This window comes from Polypterus senegalus, chromosome 8 (genome assembly GCF_016835505.1).
Source record: "Polypterus senegalus isolate Bchr_013 chromosome 8, ASM1683550v1, whole genome shotgun sequence".
Taxonomy (NCBI): Eukaryota; Metazoa; Chordata; class Cladistia; order Polypteriformes; family Polypteridae; genus Polypterus; species Polypterus senegalus.
The window spans coordinates 105441607-105462136 of NC_053161.1; the positions used below are offsets into that span (position 1 = coordinate 105441607).

General features: G+C 39.4%; 1 protein-coding gene across 1 annotated transcript in view; it reads right to left on the minus strand.

Annotated features, from left to right (window-relative positions):
• The window catches only part of plekhg7 (pleckstrin homology domain containing, family G (with RhoGef domain) member 7), a 90955-nt gene that overhangs the window by 27458 nt on the left and 42967 nt on the right, over nucleotides 1-20530 (minus strand). The window contains exon 3 of the mRNA XM_039761547.1: nucleotides 5401-5519. Coding sequence (XP_039617481.1) covers nucleotides 5401-5519 — 119 coding nt within the window. The remainder of the gene's footprint in view (nucleotides 1-5400; nucleotides 5520-20530) is intronic.

Below are 20530 nucleotides of genomic sequence, written 5' to 3' on the forward strand. Positions count from 1 at the left end.
GGGATATTTTAGTTCATAGAAACAAAATAACGAATATTAGGTGACAAAATGCAAGAAAGAAGCTGGGAAAATAACAGCATGTTTATTTTGCATTTCACAGCTTGTTTCTCAGAGTGAAGACTGTATTTAAATAATAAAAAGAAATGTTTTATCTGAGATTACACATTTATACTGCACTTAAACAATAAAACAGCTGGAAAGGTCTAGACTTCAGCAAGAATTAAACTAAAGCAATCAGTTTAAAAGTAAACTGTAAAAAACAAATGTTGACAACTCAGCTCAAATGTGTCTTATTTGTAATAAATCTTCAACTGGAATAAATCACCAATAAATCAATCAATTTTTCTTTCATATACAGTGCATCCGGAAAGTATTCACAGCGCATCACTTTTTCCACATTTTGTTATGTTACAGCCTTATTCCAAAATGGATTAAATTCATTTTTTCCTCAGAATTCTACACACAACACCCCATAATGACAACGTGAAAAAAGTTTACTTGAGGTTTTTGTAAATTTATTAAAAATAAAAAAACTGACAAAGCACATGTACATAAGTATTCACAGCCTTTGCCACGAAGCTCAAAATTGAGCTCAGGTGCATCCTGTTTCCCCGATCATCCTTGAGATGTTTCTGCAGCTTAATTGGAGTCCACCTGTGGTAAATTCAGTTGATTGGACATGATTTGGAAAGGCACACACCTGTCTATATAAGGTCCCACAGTTGACAGTTCATGTCAGAGCACAAACCAAGCATGAAGTCAAAGGAATTGTCTGTAGACCTCCAAGACAGGATTGTCTCGAGGCACAAATCTGGGGAAGGTTACAGATCCCAATGAACACAGTGGCCTCCATCATCCGTAAGTGGAAGAAGTTCAAAACCACCAGGACTCTTCCTAGAGCTGGCCGGCCATCTAAACTGAGCGATCGGGGGAGAAGGGCCTTAGTCAGGGAGGTGTTTTATAGATCACACCTCTCCCCTTTTTTGAATAAGCTGTGACAGTCTGCTGTGATAAATGCTCCTTCTTCAAGCATTTGCTGAAGAGATCATTAAAGACACAATGGACACATTTTCTCCTGCCTGGTTTCTGACTCAAAGAGGGTTTTTTTTCATCAAACTCACCCTAGTAAAGGATAAGTTTCTTTCTTGAATTAATATGTTAATTTCTATCACAGCACATAAGCCATATTTCTGGTGCCCCTATCACCACTTAATCCTTCTGCTGCTTAAGCAAAGGTAATCAGGGAAATAAAAAGAAAAAAGTCATTTGTCTAGAATTGAAGGTAAGCAAAAAAGGAATTATGTAGGATATGTATTACTCGGTAAGGACAAAGTAAACAAATATGTCCTCAGGATTTACATTACACTAAAAACAACTCTATGGCCACATGATCTGACACTGTAATTTATTGGCAAAGCTCTCCATCATGGTTCACAGCAGAAAACAATTTTATACATATTTGATGTTTTCACTGTTCATGTCTTTTTAAAATGTTATGTCTTGAAAATGTGAACTGCAATCAGTCACAGACACTCCACAACCAACGACTAACAAAGGGGCATCAATCGAGACCATTTTGACATCACTTGTATTGGAAACTGCAATCCATAAAAGCTATTGAACCACTACAAGAATATTTGGGCTACATTTTAAAACTACGTTATATTGTAAAGTACTACTAACAAGCATGGCATTAATGTATTCTACTCGCACATTCAATGTTCAAATTAGTTATAGAAGTCTCTGAACACACCAGAATTTAATGTCATGCATACATTTTCTAACTTGTTTTTCTTCTTCTTGTTCTAATTTGTGTCATTAGTATTTTAAATATCTGTATTATATAAAAAAATCCTGCAACAAGACTTTTTTGAAAAGATTTTTTTCAAGTCCCGCAAGACGAGACTTTTGACATGACATTGTTTCAAGTCACGCCCTTCTCTCAACCAATTACGGTCAACGGCCCACACCCACAGTCCGCTTACATCTCATTTCGTGTGAATGCTTTTGACAGACACAGTTCCTGCTCTCTTATCATTTTCCTCACTTTAAGTTCCCAATTAAAGATGTATTATGTTCAAAGCTTTTTGATGAATTTCATCCAGAAAGGTTATCAACAGAAGAAATGAGTACAGGGGCAATCCTAGCAATGAGAAACGATGAAGTCAAACGAATTAACGCTAAAATTATTATGGTTGGTTAAATTGGTTAAATGCATATCAATAGACTATGCTGAAACAGTTGGTGGTGATCATGCGGAAGATGAAAACATCAACTGACAATATTCTGAAGAATGACTACAACTGTTAACAACATCCGGTCTTCCACTGCCCAAAGTACTGTTGAAAGAAGGATGTACCCAAGAAAGGTAATGTAGTACATCTTCCCTGGATAACATTAAACAACAGAGGAGATCTTGATATGCCATTTGTATTTAAACATTAACCGTTTCCCATTAGAATAAGACAATTAACAAATCACAGAGACAAACATTCGAAAAAGTCTGTTTATTTATTAGAGGGAAAGAAATTTCGTTGCGTTGTCACAATGCAAGTCCAAATACAGAATCAAAATTCAATACGATATTGACAAAAATTTAATTCGAAAATTTTTTTTAATGTTTTATAGTAAAAGTGTAAGTTTAAAAAATATTTGCGTGTTAATTTCAAAGCCAAACAGAACAATATCATATAACATAAGTAAAAACTGGAACGCAGCATGAAACATAATTTACTTTCAAATTATTACGTTTTACTATTTTTTAATATGGTTAGTTACTCGCTGTAATGTACATCCGCATCTCCATATGCGAGCGGCAGAACTGCAAAGTGGGTTGCGTGGAGTGCCGGCCCGGTGGATGGCGAGCAAAGCCCCCTAGTTGTAAACAAAATACAGCTAAAAGTCTATATTTTGGCAATGTACAAATATTTTGTGTTTTGTAGAATAATCTTTTGTTATGTAAAGCTGTGATAGCGCTTGTTGTTAATGGTTCTAGTTTAAGATGGTAAAGTCTTATGTCCTCAGTTGTCTTTGTTTTATTTTGTATTTTATATTACATCAAATTTTTAATGACTCTATGTATGTGCTGTCCAGCAGTCCCTTAGGCAATACCAGTAATTACTAAGCTTTTTCTTATAATTATGGAGAACCTTGGCTTCTTAGTAAGATCAAAGCAAATGGAGTAACTAAGGCCCCCAGGCCTGCACTCAATGCCATCAAATAAAGAACTTGTTATGGACCCTGAGAGAGAGCGAGAGAGATACGGCACAATATAAACTGGTGAGGACAGATGTTTCTTTGTATTTCCAGGCATCAATGGACACATCTACTAGTATCAGATCAGCTTTACTGCAAGTGCTTAGTTGTTGTTGGGGCCCAAGGGCTGCTATGGTGTGCTGCAGTGACATAAGCCAGTCTTGTTGCGAATTGCCTCAGATGCAGCGCATGTCTGGCTCTACCTGCTTTTGTTGACATACAGTAATGGTCATATCACATTGACAGATGGTTTAAAAACAGGCGTGCAGTTTCTTACAGATCCTCGTGATTAACATGAAAATCTTCACAGCCAAGACAGTTAACTGCTTTTGAACTCCGGTTTGACACGTTCCAAGAACCAAGCTGCAGTGTGTGTAAACCTGGACTCTACTCCTGGACTTGACTATCAGCTACAACATATCAAAACTAAAGGACTGCTGAATAATGTATAATTTAGGTATTGATGTAAAGAGTCAATTTATGTGTTTTTGTGAAATTCCTGTTGTAGAAGCTGTTATATGTTTTATACTGTACATTGCTTTCTTTACTGAACAAAGTGCACATAAGAATTCCCTTTTCTTTGTCTCTCCATCCATCCATCCATCCATTTTCTAACCCGGTGAATCCGAGTCAATCCATTTTCTACTGCTTATTCAGGTTTGGCTTGAGGAGACAGCAGTCTAAGGAAACATCCCCACCACCTTATCCAGCCTCTGTGGAGGAATACCAAGGAGTTTCCAACCCAGCTGGGCAGTCCAATCTCTCTCTCTCTCTCCATTGTGTTCTAGGTCTGCCCATAGGTCTCCTACTGGTTGGACATACTTGAAACACCTGCCCAAGGAGTCGTACAGGAGGCATCATAATCAGATGCTTGAACCACCTCAACTGGCTCCTTTCAATGTGGAGGAGCAGCGGCTCAACTTTGAGCTCCTCTCGAATGTCTATGCTTCTCACCCTATCTCTAAGGTTGAGCTCGGACATTTGTGATGGAAGATCATTTCCGCCACTTGTATCCAAAAATTAGTCATTCACTGACCACAACACTCATTATCATAAGTAGGGACATAAATTGACCAGTAAATCGACACTTTTGCCTTCTGACTCGGCTCACTCTTCACCACGACTAACCAGTACAACATTAGCATAAATACAGATTTCCTCACTCATGAACAAGATTCCAAGATGCTTAAATTTCTCAGGAGGGGAAACACCTCATCTCTAACCTGGAGGAGGTATTCTTTCTGTCTGGGAATGATGACCTCAGACTTGGAGGTGTTGATTTTCATTCCATTTGCTTCACTCTTGGCTCCAAACCATCACAATGCACACCTAAGGTCAATACCTGATGAAGCCAAGAGGACCATATTATTTGCAAAAATCAGAGATGCAGTCCTGAGGTCACCAAACTGGACTTGCTCCACCCCTTGTATGCATCTAGAAATTCTGTCCATAAAAAATATTAACACGATTAGTGACAAAGGGCAGCTCTGGTGGGGTCCTACACTCAACAGGTACAAGTCTGACTTACAGTCGGCAGTGCTGACCAAGCTTTATCTCCACTTGTACAGGGACAAAGTGGTCCACAACAGCTGGCCTGACATTCAAAACCCACCTCCCCCCAATTAGTACAACCCATGGGACATGTATGTATGTATGCCTTTTCCAGGTTCACAGACCACAAGTAGACTGGTTGGGCACACAACCCTTCAGAATTCTCTTCAGGGTAAAGAGCTGGTCCAATGATCTGAGATTGGGACAAAATCTGCATTGATTCCTCCTGACTCTGAGGCTCAACCAACAGCTGGTTTCTAACACCCTGGAATTAGCCTTCAAAAGGAAGGCTGAGGAGTGTGCTCCCCTAAAGTTGGAACACACCCTCAAGCCCCCCTTCCTAAAAATGAAGACCATCACTGCAGTTTACCAATCTCAAGGCACTGTCCCCAGCCTCCATGCAATGTTAAAAGAGGTGTATCTTTGTGACATATGAAAATACAGCAACTAAACTAAACAAAGGAAGGAAAGAGTGATGTACTTGTGTACTGTATATGTCAATGAATACATTTTATCCAATACTGTATATAAACACACAAACAATGGCACACCAAATACTGAAACCAAAGGCTTTTAATGATGTTTCAAACATACCTGACAAACGGGAATGATTCCAGAGATCTGCCACACCATCTGTGACAAATAAGTCCCCAGGTGATACATCAAGGCCTGGCAAACTCACCACAAAAGAGCTCCGCCTGCGTTCCTGGAGTCTGGACAACAGAAAAAACATTTGTTAAGGAAATCAGAATTAAATATGTGCTATGCATTTAAACACATTGCAAGGGTTCTGTAGATGATCTAAGCACACCTACCAACCCTTAGATCAGTGGTCTCAAACTCCAGACCTGGAGGGCCCCAGTGGCTGCCAGTTTTCATTCTAACCTTTTCCTTAATTAGTGTCCAATTTTTGCACTCATTTAAATTGACTTGAAACATAATAACATGCCACAATAAAGCATCTACTCCATTCAGTAAGTCCATTTGTGAAAACAGACTCACGTTTTTACACTCAAAGATCAGAATGGCACACAGCAGAGCAGAAGTCTTTAGTGACAAAAGTTATTCCAAAAAATATGGGTTGCTTTTTTTTGGCATGAAAAATTCAATTTTTATTAAATCTCAAAAGTATAATAATGATACAAATAATAACAGTAATGATTAATAAAAATAATGATATGAAATGAAAAATAATTTAAAAAATAATAACAACAGTAATAATGCTACTACTAATGATGCCAAAACAGTATATAATCTCAAAATGAGTCCTTTGTGTGGTAAATCTTAAAGCACAGTCAAAGACATACTCCAATGTTACAGTCAGGACAATAATAGCGCGTTCCTTTTTTGGACAGCACACTGTGCAGGTATGAGTGATTTGTTTTACAAGCTGGCATGTAAAGTTTGCTTGAGATACAGTTTTGCCAGCTTCTTATTTGTACAACACAGATGCATTCCAAATTAACTTTTCCACCAGATGACGAAATATCTTTTGTATTTCGTTTGTTGCCTCCACATAACGTTGTTAAAAGTCCATTCTTGATCCACACAATTTATGTTGTCCATCGTGGTATTGTAGTTGACCATAGCACAATGCTTTGTAACCTGCTTGTTGCCTTTTGCCTATACAGTGACTGTAGCTGCATTATGTACAGTGCTAAGAAGACAAACATCTTTCTTGTCCTTCAATTTCAGGACAAGCATTTTACCCTTTTGCCAAGCTGCTAGCGCACCTTGCTGTAATTTAGCTCTGCCACAGTCTTTAGACGGTTAGGACACACTGTTCCATATGCATCAGTCTTTCTTTGCATCAAGATGACAAATAGCTCTGGTGAAGTATAAAAATTGTCCATGCCTACATAGTAACCTTGATCCAGCAGAGCACCTATCAAAGTCAGCACTGATGACATAGCAATGTGTACTGATTGTATTTTGGATCAAACATTGTCCTCCTTCCCTGTGTACAGAACCAAATTCAAAATGTATCCCATTTTAGATTCACAAAGCTTTATGCTAAATCTTGCTCTTTTTGATGTGATGTACCAAATCCATGACAGTCTGCTCTTATAAGCAATGAGAGTTTCATTAATGCGGTCATCACGATCGGGAATGCAAACGCTCTGAAATTTTACTACAGTCGCCTGGTGTTTCCTTTAGGGCAATTGCTCCCTAGTTGGAATAAGTTCTTTTAAATTGCGGTGTTTTAAGTAACCAGAAACTATACAGATATAATGTAAAAGGCAATATCCCTCCCATAGTAATACGGTGGTAAAAATCACATAAGAGGAAAATAACTTTGCTTTCTTTAAAGTCGATTTACGCGGTATTACAGACGGGAAGCCATAGAAAGACAATATTAAGGTGGGATGGGATCTTGATCTATAGAGTCTGCCATTTTTCATCACTGCACTGAAAGGCTTTGAAGTGTTTGACTGGTTGTCCACCTTTATACTGTCTTCTCCACGTGTAGGCCCTTCTTTGGTTTCCAAACAAGGAAAGGAAAGGATTCAGTTTCATCTCTAAAATACAGGAATAGTACAATGCCTATTTTCGCAGTTGTCCCCTTCATTCTCCAAATGCTAGCAGTTTCTAAATGCTGACTAGCCCCTGTGCGCTAACTTTGCCCTGCACACGTGAATGAATTTATAAAATAATTTTTTGTACAGAGCACAGTGACATTAAACTTACATTTGTGTTACACCAGGTATATCTCCCAAATTTTCTTCATTTTGGGTGCTGGATGGGTATTCTCATCAAAGACTTCATTGTTGGTAAAGTGCAGATATTTCATAATTAATGAAAACCTACAATCAGACATAATTTCTCCAAAGAGTGGCAGCACTGACAACACTTTTTAAACCCCGAGTGATTCTCGGTTTTAATGCTTACGTAAGACACATCTGTACAGTTGCCCGAGTGACACTTGGGTCTAACGCTAAGGAGGCTAAATAATCAATCATTTGGAGAGCTGGGAAAAAGTTTGCCTAAGCCAACTGCAAGGAGAATTTTAATGAAAACAAAATTCAGCAAAGAAGATCTCTGACAAATCAATCAAATTTGCTGCGAAGACAGTTTTTTTGGGGGTCCCGGGCTGTTGTCCTAGTAAACACTTGTGTGGAAGAATAATTTTAGGGTAACATAGCATTCATCTTAAAGAAATAGCCTAAAGGGTTAATGGATGACAGAAACCTGTTCAGGTATATCAGGAAACTAGATAATGGCCAAGTGAACAACAGAGACAGAGATGTAATACACAAAATGTACTGAAAGATGACTAAGAGATCAGATGTCCTGTGAACAACAAGATTGGGTAGTTTTTATATACACAGAAATTTCAAGGGTAGTAACTAAATCCAAAGGATAGGAGAATAATAAGCATGTAGTAAAACATACTTTTATATTATATAGATCATTTCGGCACATACCAACGAACCAAGCAGAGCAAATGTATACTTTGATTGACACTGTTATGTAAATTCAGCTGCTTATAAAATAGGCCATGGCCATTCTGAACATGCTGTTGAAGAAAGCTCCATGTTCAAGCATTAGCTTAAGAGTAATAAGTTGTGCAGATGGACAACCTTTTTCTCCTGCCTGATTACTAACTTAAATGTTTTTACCAAACTTGTCCTGATTGAGGATAAGTTTCTTTCTTTAATTAAGATGATTTTATTCCACACTTGCTATAATCAGACCCTTGATAAACAGCTAAAATGTTGTGTGTCTTCTCAGTATGGCAGTAGCCTTTAACTTTTTTTTTTCCTTTGAATGAATGTATGTATGTAAATGTTTGTACTATTTGTGTATCTATGACCATTATTAGTTAATATACTCTGTTAAAAAATGCATACCGGTGAAAACTCATATCTGGAACAAGACAGACACATAAGTAACAACTGCAAAAGTAGACGGAAAAAAAGACTTGCTGGTTCAGAATGGAAGTACAGTGGAACCTCGAGATATGATCACCTCTGTATACGAGAAATTCAAGATAAGAGGAAAGTATGAGCGAAAAATTCGCATCTAAATACGAGCATTGACTCGCGTAACGAGCCACGAGCCAGGCTGTGGGTATGCGTGACGCGTTTCCCAATCCGCCTCGACTCGGGGATTCACCCAAGCTGATGCTGCCAGCCCGTCAGCTCACTCAGTGTTCCTTGTTCTCCCGTAGCGTGAGGATCTACGCGTTTGTGCGCTTCAGATTTCATTGTTTTTTTTTTGCATTTAATGTGAAAATAATTATTCCACGATGCCTCTCAAGAAGATTGTTGCCTCAGATAGTGCTGCAAAGAAAAAAAAGGAAGACATGGCCGTTGAGATTAAGAAAGAAATCATAGATAAACATGAGCGTGGTGTAAGAGTAAAGCAACCTGAAACTGAAAGAAGGTTAAGTGATTCTGACCCAGAACCTGCTTCCAGTGGGGTAAAATTCCCAAGAAGAGAGAGGAGAGCCTTCCTGAATCAGAGGGGGACACAGTAACCCGTTTTATTTAACAGTGTTATTTATTAAAGGTAAACTTTAATTACTTTAATTAAAGGTAAACTACAGTATATATTATTTATCAGGAAAATTGATTTTTATGTTGATATTTTTGGGGGTGCAGAACGGATTAACTGGATTTCCATTATTTTCAATGGGGAAGTTTGTTCTAGATACGAGAAATTCGCTACACAAGCTCAGTGCTGGAACGAATTAAACTCGTATCTCGAGGTTCCACTGTACATGTAAGCGTCATTATTATCAAGTAAAACATCCATGGTTGGTAATAAAACCTCTCACTATCTCCTATAACACAGTCAAACTGGCATTAAACCATTTCATGGCGTGTTAAAAGGTGTAGAACAGAATGTTAAAAAGTGATCCAATAAAGGCACAGGAGGCCTAGTCAAGAATGTAAAACCACGGTGGCAGAAGAAACCTCAAGTAGTCCCCAGGTGCTGCTGTGATCCTGTTTCATCAGGCGCGTACTAGAAGTCATCTTGGGCAAGAAAATACCGTTTAAATCCAAAGACCTCTCTTTTATTGTTCACATCAGAAGTCACAATAACAAAGTGGTTTAAAGACTTGCTAAAATGAAACAGTCTTCTGGAGCACGTTGAACAAGGTCTCACTATTCCCTTGTCATTAGCTGGATAAATCAGTATCATCAAAATGAATATCTTGCCCAAATTCTTATAATTATAACGCATGACTAAGTTTATAACTTAACCTTTTTGGAAACTGGATACAATCATAAGAATAAGAAATGAAACAAATGAAAAAAATGCTTCTTTTCAGAAATAAATCAGAAGAAGGTCCCCAGCTCCATAGTGACTGCAGGTTTTCATTCTAACCCTTTCTTAATTACTTACCTGTTTTTGCTGGTAATTAACTTCTTTTGAATTAATTTTAATTGATTTGCTCTTGAAGACTCAGACCCCTTAATTGTTTCTTTTTCCTTAATTAACATCCAAAAACTAATGAAATATAAAATGAGCCAAAACATGACCAGCAAACAGTGTCTGAAAATAATGAAAGATGAAGGTCTCAGGAATGCTGATCTGCTCAGGTCCACGAGACATTTTATCAGTGCTGGCTCTGAGGCTGGTATCCCAAAGGTGGCCGGTTCGAATCTCCATCGCTGCCAAAAGAGATGCTACTCTGCTGGGCCCTTGAGCAAGGCCCTTAACCTCCAATTGCTCCAGGGGCGCTATACAATGGCTGACCCTGCGCTCTGACCCCAAGGGGTATGCGAAAACCAAGTCATTTCCTTGGCGATTAAGAAAGTATAATTAAAAAAAAAAGAGAAAATCAGCAATTTCGGAAATTTATACTATGGCACAATGAGAGCAGCAACAAGCCATGGAATTAAAGAAAGGATTTAATTAACAACAAAAATTGGTGCCTAATTAAGCGACTGGTTGGAGTTTGAGGCCCTGACTTAGTTGTTCCTTTGTTGGCTCATTCATTTCACATTTCATTTCTGTTTGGGTGCCATTTAAGGAAAGTAATTAAGCAATTCAGAAAAACAAATCTTAAAGTCGATTAACATGAATTCAAAAGATGTTAATTAGCAGTAGAAGTAAGTCCTAATTAAGGAAACAGAATGAAAATCTGCAGCCACTGCAGCCCTCCAGAACCAGAGTTAGGGACCCCTGACTTAAAATGTTACTACACAGTGGTGAATACTTCAATACTACACCGGAATTCAAGTTGTCCATGTGCATAAAGTGCAGTAAACTTCAAACCTAGTAAAGATCTGGTGGTACAGAATGCACTGTGACATTGTAATCAGTATATAATAAAGACGTGTTACTGTTAAGCCAGTACAAACCAGCTTAATATTTCCTCGTTCTCCAGAATTCTATATACTGTATAACATATTCAATAAGCTGAGACCTTCAAAGAGTGGATACTGAATCTGTGGAATACTTCATTTTAACTATAACCCCTCAAAAAACATACTGAGATTTTCCTAGAAGCACCTCAATTTCAGAACTAAAGAACTACACTTTCAATCAGACAATGAAGCTTTTTCAAAATTTGAACCAAGCTAATTCAGTTCAAAACTGTACGTGCAAAAAATTGCTAATGTTGTAAACATTCAAAAATGTACTCAGTCCCAGCTCTGCAGGTCACTAACCCAAAGTCCACAACCTGCACAGTAATTCACAGTTACCTGACCTTGCAGATTATTCGACAAGGAGGACAAAGCTCTCCTACAGTGTTTACCAGGAGTTTTATCCTACTGTCACATCCACATGGCCAGTATGTGCTGGAATATACATGGCTGTCTCAACTGAACACGGTATGTGACTGATGGATGGTGGGTATCGGAGACATTTGTTGGCAGTCAAAGCAGTCCAAGGTCTCCATGGCAGAACAGACATGTAAATCTCACATTTGAATACCCATGTCAGCAATCATGCAAATGATGTTATTACTGCTTGATGCAATCTTCTTTCACAAAATGAATATTGTAAAACCTCAGCAACAGAAAAATTACTAACAAAACTGGGTTTGAATAACAAACAAAATACAGAAAAGAAAGCAATTGTTGTGTAAAAGTAATTCATAATGGCTCAATCATTATTCTCTTTTTAAGGATAAAACTGCAGATTTTTCCCTGTGCATGGCCATGTTCTGCTTTATTCAGTACCTGCAAGTTCTTAGTTGTTTTTTTGAAAACAATATTTTTTCCTCAATCAGTTTGAATTTGTAATAGCCACAATTTATTTTTACGCTCAAAATGATTTGTCATATGAAATTTAGACTGTTTAAATTAGAAATTATGAAGAAGTAAAATCTGCACCATGTTTAGATTTCCAGAGTAATCACTGTCATGGAAACAACAGATCTGCATGCGATGTCCATACTGATGGCTCAGTCACTGACAGCATCATGCGGTACATATAGACCAGTGGTGGCGAACCTATGGCACGCGTGCCAAAGGGGGCACTCAGAGCCCTCTCAGTGGGCATGGGCGCCGTCGCCCGAGCACAGAGTTCGTTACTATAAAGCCAGAGGAATGCGGGGCCGGGCTGCTCCCCTCAACGCTCCCCCTCTTCACGCGCGCCGGAGGACGTTTCTCACATCACCCGCCCCTCTGCCCAGCAGCCCAATGGGAGCGCTTCCTTCCTCTCCTGTCTGGGGTAAGGCGGGCGGCACACATGCTGCTTGAGGGTGCGGCACGGACTGCAGCCTTTTGAGTCTGTTATTCCCGTGGTGGGGTTGGAGGGGATGTGGTATAGCGGGTCCACAGCTCAAAATTGAAAAGGCCAGTTTTAACAGATAATTGCCGCACTCGCGGCTTAAAGTGGGTTATGGTAGAGTGGCCGGAGCGGTTTCCGGGAGCTTTGTGATGCGGGCAGTCCTTGCTTAAGCGCACAGGTGAGGAGTCGTCCGCATCTGTAATTATTGCCGGGAGTTGCTAATCGCCACACCTGATCCACGACCCCGTAATATATAATGCTTTGGGGGCGGAGCTTAATAGGGAAGACCTGCATGAAACACTTGAGAGGATCGAAGGGATGACAAAGGACAGCACAGTTAGTTATGAAAATGAAATCCTTAAAGTGTGGAATTCTCTGCCAAATAATCTTAAGTCAATGAAGGCACTTGAGATTGCTTTCCTTACTTTGTTTGGAACATCTTATGCTTGTGCAGCTGTTTTCAGCTTTGAATTAAATCAAATCTGACACCAGAAACAGACTAACAGATGACCTGAGTGCTGCATGTGTTGCTCTCAAACTTACAAAGTATGAGCCAAGGGTAGACAAATTATCAGCATGCATACAACAGCAAAAATCACATTAATTGTTCAAAAGCATACCGAATGCAAACTTTTACCTTTCAACAAAAAGTTGTTTGTATCATTGAAAGCTTCATTATTATGTTTTTCTTTTAAGACAAAATATGTTAATGTATGAGTGGCTTTTCTAAATTAAAAGCTCAGTAGATAGACAGACAGAGCATCAGTATTGGCAGTTCAGTCCAATTTGTCATCCAGCTGCACTCCCAGGTATTTATAGGTCTGTACCCTCTGCACACACTCACCTCTGATGATCACGGGGTCCATGAGGGGCCTGGGCCTCCTAAAATCCACCACCAGCTCCTTGGTTATGCTGGTGTTCAGTTTTAGGTGGTATTCAAGTTAAATTGCCATGTTGGCACTTTGCGATAAATAAGTGGGTTTTGGATTGCAGTTTGGGCACTTGTTTTCTAAATGCTTCGCCATCACTGATATAGACAATGCTGTCGAATGCAGATAGGAACTTTGTGAAGGAGAAAGGCAAGACATAAAGATTTAAGTGGCTTTGATTGTGGCATGGTGTAGTGTACAAGTCACGCCAGCAACAGTGCAACAAAAACGGCATCAGTGTATCAAGATTGGGCCAGTCAATCCAGCCAACAGCAGTCAGTGACGTCTGGAGCATGCCATTGATGAAAGGGCTGGATAGAAGCTGGTACAACTTACGCAGATTAAAAGATGGGCTAGAGGTAATTAACAATCAAGTGAATACAGCAAGTTTACCAAAACTAACAATTCAAAATGCACACCTGCTTGTCATCCTACCTTGTTGTGAACGGAACCTGACAACCTAAATTAATCCCAGCTACCTCTGTGAAACTGGGGATAACAGTGGGCTAAAGGGCAAAAGATAGATAGATAGATAGATAGATAGATAGATAGATAGATAGATAGATAGACAGACACACAGACAGACAGATAGATAGATAGATAGATAGATAGATAGATAGATAGATAGATAGATAGATAGATAGATAGATAGATAGATAGATAGATAGAGTGCATCCGGAAAGTATTCACAGCGCATCACTTTTTCCACATTTTGTTATGTTACAGTCTTAATCCAAAATGGATTAAATTCATTTTTTTCTCAGAATTCTACACACAACACCCCATAATTACAACGTGAAAAACGTTTACCTGAGGTTTTTGCAAATTTATTAAAAATAAAAAAGGGAAAAATGAATTTAATCCATTTTGGAATAAGGCTGTAAAATAACAAAATGTGGAAAAAGTGATGCATTGTGAATACTAATGCACTGTAGATTATATTAAAGGCATTACCTGACATAAGGGACAGCCTATATCATAAGCTCCACGTAGTCTTGGATTCAGCTTGCTTTGTGTTAACAAAGCAGACCAGTGCTTCCATTTCTCCTACTGGGTTTCTCAATATCAGCAAAGAAATACATGAATGTCACAGAAGTGATGCCAATTAGGTATATCTTTTCCAAGAAATAGTGTGCATTGTGCGACTAGCATGTTTAGCCAAATGATGGGCCACTCCACAAGACTAGCACAGTTCTGGACTGATTCCAGAAAAATGAAAGTGAATTCCACTTATTGTACAGTTCGCCCTGGTCTCAGTCACTGGATCCCAAGCCAACTGTGAATCTTTAGGAAGAGTCCATCCATCCATTATCCAGCCCACTATATCCTAACTACAGGGTCACAGGGGTCTGCTGGAGCCAATCCCAGTCAACACAGGGCACAAGGCAGGAAACAAACCCTGGGCAGGGTGCTAATCTAGGAAAAGTCTCAGTGAGCTATTTGGAGTTTGGGAAAGGCATTATATAAATACAATTTATAATTATTAATATTATTATAATAGCAGTACCTAATTTAGACACAAGCCAGCATCCCTGTGCTGCACTTCGATGGCTCTGGAAATTCAGACTGTTCTGAGGGTAGATGGACAACCAAATCAATTTTAGCAGTTTACTAAATCACTGAGGCTTTTTAATATTGTATGATTTACAAATTCTTCAAAAGGAAGTTTAATATTACTGAGAACATTCCATAGGAAATTGCAGAACTATTGTTGACTGTTACATTGCTGCCATACCCTGCAGAAATAGACTGGCACACTTTCTGAGAGTTACTGTTGGTAGTGTGCTGACAAAGAATTTATCAGTACCCTGATGGAAAGTGGCCAATATTTTTACATTTAGTAATTACATATTATTTGTTATAAAGGGTAATATAATTACAAATTATTTGTGATACAAGGTAATGCTTGTTTTGATTAGTTTTTGACTATTAACAAATAGTGGCTGAATTCATTTCAAAATAATTAAAAAGTAAAACACAAAGTTTTGCTTTCTTTAAAATTACAATGCAAAACAGGAAATGTTATTTTTTCTATGTTTAAAAATCCAGATTTCTTAGTCTCAAATTACTTTATGCTTCTCATAAGAAATAAACAAGATACTGTAATCATAGCACCCTTCGCAGTTCAACCCCCACTTGATGCTTACAGTCCCACCACAGAACAGACAGAAATGCAGTTAAAACAAAATAAACTTCTCAATCCCAGGTGCCTACCATAATTTACAGGACTGGTTCTTGTCAAAGACTGGCATTTACAAAAGTCAGTCAGTCATTTTCTAACCTGCTTAGTCCTGAACATGGTCAGGGTAGTGCCAGAGCCAATCCCAGCTAGCAGAGGGCGCAAGGCAGCAACAAACTCTGGACAAAGCGCCAGTCAAGCCCAGGGCAAACATGCTTACCTACACACATCCTCCAATCACACACAAGGGCCAGTTTAGGCTTGCCAGTTCACCTGACCTGCATGTCTTTGGACTGTAGGGGTGACTGGAGCACCCGTAGGAAACCCACACAGACATGGGGAGAACATGCCAACTTCACACACAGAGGATCTGAGTTGTGAACCCCGGTCTTCTTATGGGGAAGGCAGCCCTCCATTTAGAAAAGTATTACTTAAATTACAATAGTATTTGTAATAGTGTTTATCCCACTGTGATGCCCAGGTGCCTGCAGCCTGTTATCTTCTTGTACCGAGGACATCTATAGTCATGAAATAGAGATTAACTACAGCAATAAGGACACAAAACAACAAGGTAGGTACAAACATTATTTTGTGGTGTTTATTTAAAACAAGGCAGTGTCCAATAAAGAAAGTGTGGAGTAGAATCTTCAAATAAATAATCCACTGATATTCCATTAAAACTAAGGAGAAAATCAGTCAGGATCAGACCTTTTCTTCTTCACAGTGCTACTCATTTTCCCTCTCTCTTGTTTTGCCCTGCTCACACATCTTCTAGTTATACTTGACGGGAAGAAGACTCTCGTGAATGTGGTCCATGTACAACTCCTCATCCCATCCACCTTCTGTCTGTGCCCGCCAAGATGCACCGAGCCCAACTCCATCATCCCACCACCTCTGTTGGTGTTCTAGTGAGCATTCAATTTCTCCTTCTCTCGACTGTTCAGCAAGAACAATCAGGTCTGCTCCTGGCCAGGGCCATCTTAACGTATGGGCACAATGGGCACTGGCCAGGGACCCCAGGAGAATATTGCCCACAATATTTCTGATATCTATGTATGTTCCTGTTTTGCTGTCAAAACAGGGGCCCCAGTGCACTACTTTTTCTGGGGGTATGATGCTGTTAGGGCAGTCTTACAGAGCCTCTCACTCCACTCATTCATGGGGTTTCCCCAGACACTTCACTGCCTCCAATCCAATCCTTTCCTCTCGTTACACCAATCAGACTTCATTTGTTTGTTCTTTTCCTCTGTCCCTGTCATCTCATTGTCACATCCCTTTTATTCCCAGTGACTGCAGGTGTGCCAAGTGACCCGCTCAAATGAAGGACAGCTATGCCAACTGCCTTCTTGCACACTACAAACAATTATTAAATTCACTCATCAAGACCTCTATGCCCACATGGCTTTAGTTCCACAGGCCTACACTCATGATGTCTGTGCTGCCTCACTGTCTTTAATAAAACCCTGCACTGCCATGGATCCCTAATGTGCTGCACCACACCTACAGTACTTTCCGCATTCATTAACTAACTTGAGGTTAAGGTGTGGCTCCATATTGCTGTTGTCACCTTTGCCTCTTGACTAATGAACAATGGGAGAGGCAGGTCTTCAGGTCAAAAAGTCCTGTGAGTTTTGCGCTGATAGTTCGAGCAGTAACTATTTACCAGTATTTTAGCAGTTTGGCACATTTGGAGCAAGCGACTGGATAGCAGACATGTGGATTATGCAACAGTGTAACTTGATATTTTTTTTCCCATGGACCTTGTTCCCATTGTTTTCTTTTTTTTATTCTTATTATTGACACCTATAAACAATCAGCAGTGAGATACTTTGTAGTATCTACCAAACAAGATATAAATGTATACTCCTCGTGATGCTTTTCTAGGTGGGTTACAGGTTGTTCCTTAGGTGGGTAAACATCAAACATAAAAGAATGAAACATCAGGAGAAACCAAGGCTATTATGATGTTACTTGGTAACAGGGCATCATAGGGTGGTTATGGCATTATTGCTGGAGGCCTTATGCTTGGACGAGGAGCTTAGTCATAACAGAGAAACAAAAGAACACACCTTGTGTGCCCATGGAAAATTTGCATTTCTCACATGAGTAACAGGGGGTGGCTAAAAATGCAACAGTTGTTTCCTCTCAGTTTTAGGACAGGGAGCATTCACTGGGGTGGCGAGATGGTTATGGACCAGAAATAAATTATGCTGGTTAAACATGAAAGTTGGGTTGTGTCAAGTAAAAATGAACATGAGACATTCTGTGTACAGTATATTGTGTGATGGTTAGTCATGTGAAACAACTTACTTCTATACATTTGTATAGCTGGGCCAAAATCATCCTTTTCCTTCGCAACTGCACCTATCATCAGAAAAAACCAGACGTTTGTAATATAGAAAACTGTGCAAAAGATATTTGATGAGTAATATGATGTATCCACTGTTGTCATTACAAACGGTTAACACACTGTACATGTTACACCTAAATTCTACTGCCTTGAAATAAGAGTCCCAAAAAGTTCCAAAAGCACTTACAAAAATGCCTACTAAGTGGGGGATATCACTGTCAAACCCTGGCCAGTAATGAGGGCAACTGCAGGATCTTTATAAAATGAAACGTTTATTCTTAACACAGTGCTCTGTAACAAAAGCGAGCTCCATAGAGCACAAAAGTCAAAAGGAATTGCCAGAAGCAAAGGCAATCCAAGTCAAAAAAAATTATCCAACACAGAAATCCAAGACAAGGTCAAAAAACTGAGCAAACAAGATGAGAATCCAATAATTCACAATAAGCACATAAAAAGGCACAAGATTGTGCAACAACAGAGTGCATTCACAATGAACCACCAGGAACTGTGGAAGATCCTCTAGATTTATAGGGCAGAGGATAATTCCTGGTGGTGACTGGCAGTTGGGGGACAATGCGCAAAATACATGGAACATACTACAGGCAAAGAAGATACAACAGATAATTAACAAAAGTAACATTATAAATGGTTCAACAAAGAAGGAAAAGGACCCCTGGCTGAGATATAACACCTACATCCTCTCCAGATTTGTTCTTATTATTCTTCCAGTTTTTAAATTTTAACAACATGAAAAATATTATTTATTTTATTATTTATTATTATTTATTACTTCTGCGGTGGGTTGGCATCCTGCCTTGTGCCCCGTGTTGGCTGGGATTGGCTCCAGCAGACCCCCGTGACCCTGTGTTCGGATTCAGCGGGTTGGAAAATGGATGAATGGATGGATATTTATTACTTTATTAATATTGAAAATAAAATAGACATTGCATTACTGTATTTTTTGTATCTGTAATATTTTATATAAAACCTTTGTGATTGGTTGGTTGCTTTACTATTCTTCCCTTGTGTTTAAACAGTTGCCTTGAATATCTAAAGAGAAGTCTATTCTCACTGGCATTTTCATATTTACTTAAATGTAATACTTTACAGTGCAACCATTTTGGTCATACAGTATATACTCTTTAAAAATATTAGGTGCAGCCAAATAAAAATCGATCAGCGTTAGCAGATGTTCATATCAAGTACATACTATGCTCATGCAAAAGGCACATTTCAAGATCCTCACTTGCTTAAACTCCATGGACCATGGGGAGGTTTGTTCTTGGAATATGAGAACGGAAATGGCCATGGTTCAAAGATTTCAGTGTTCTTGGTTTGAGTTTCTGCTGTCATTTTTCTGATCATACAGTCATTCTCCATTCATTCTCCAACCCGTTATATCCTAACACAGGGTCACGGGAGTCTGCTGGAGCCAATCCCAGCCAACACGGGGCACAAGGCAGGAAACAAACCCCGGGCAGGGTGCCAGCCCACCGCATCCATCCACCCATTATCCAACCTGCTATACCTTAACTACAGGATCACGGGGGTCTGCTGGAGCCAATCCCAGCCAACACGGGGCACAAGGCAGGAAACAAACCCTGGGCAGGGTGCCAGCCCACCACAGGACACACCCACACACCAAGCACACACTAGAGACAATTTAGAATCACCAATCCACCTAACCTGCATGTCTTTGGACTGTGGGAGGAAACCGGAGCACCCGGAGGAAACCCACACAGACACGGGGAGAACATGCAAACTCCATGCAGGGAGGACCTGGGAAGCAAACCTGGGTCTCCTAACTGTGAGGCAGTAGCGCTACCCACTGCGCCACCCTCTGAACATAAAGTTAATGTAAACCTAAGGTCTTTAAACACTTGTCTCTGCAGCCACTCGTCACAATGAGACAGGGATATTTTGGTTAAACGTCCTAATGTAAGCTGGACTCTGGCAAACCCTCTCACATCTATAAGGTATCATTTTGGGCTCCTCAATGGCATTATCCCCGTCAAATAGTAACGTTACTCCACACGCCTCATCCCACCACTTTTTTAATCAAGATCAGTTTCTGAATTGGTTAGACGTTCAAGTCCTGTAATTGCTTTAATCTGCACTTGTTTCTTGCTCACTCATTTCTATTTTGAAGCTGGGAAGGCGTAAAGGGTTTACAAACTAATACAGTAACTTAAAAGTAAATAGAATTAATAATGTAGCAGAGTTTAAAGTGCTGCCTTATATCTCCACTCCCTTAATCTTTCCATGTAACGTTTCCCCAGGCACTCTGATTTTTTTAAGATATGCGTATGACATTAAAGGGGAACTTTAAATTAGCTTCATATTAGTGATTGTGGACATTTGCATGAGATGACCCAGTAATGGAGTGGAACCCCTGATCAAGGTGGGTTTCCACTTTGCACCAAACACTTCTAGGATAGACACTAAACAGAATTAGCAAATTAGAAAATGAAAAGATGGATAATATGACAAATACTGTTTATTTACATATGTTAAAGAAGAGAAAACGTAAACCTTTATGTTTTTATTGGTTCACAGCAAAAGGGACTTATTTGG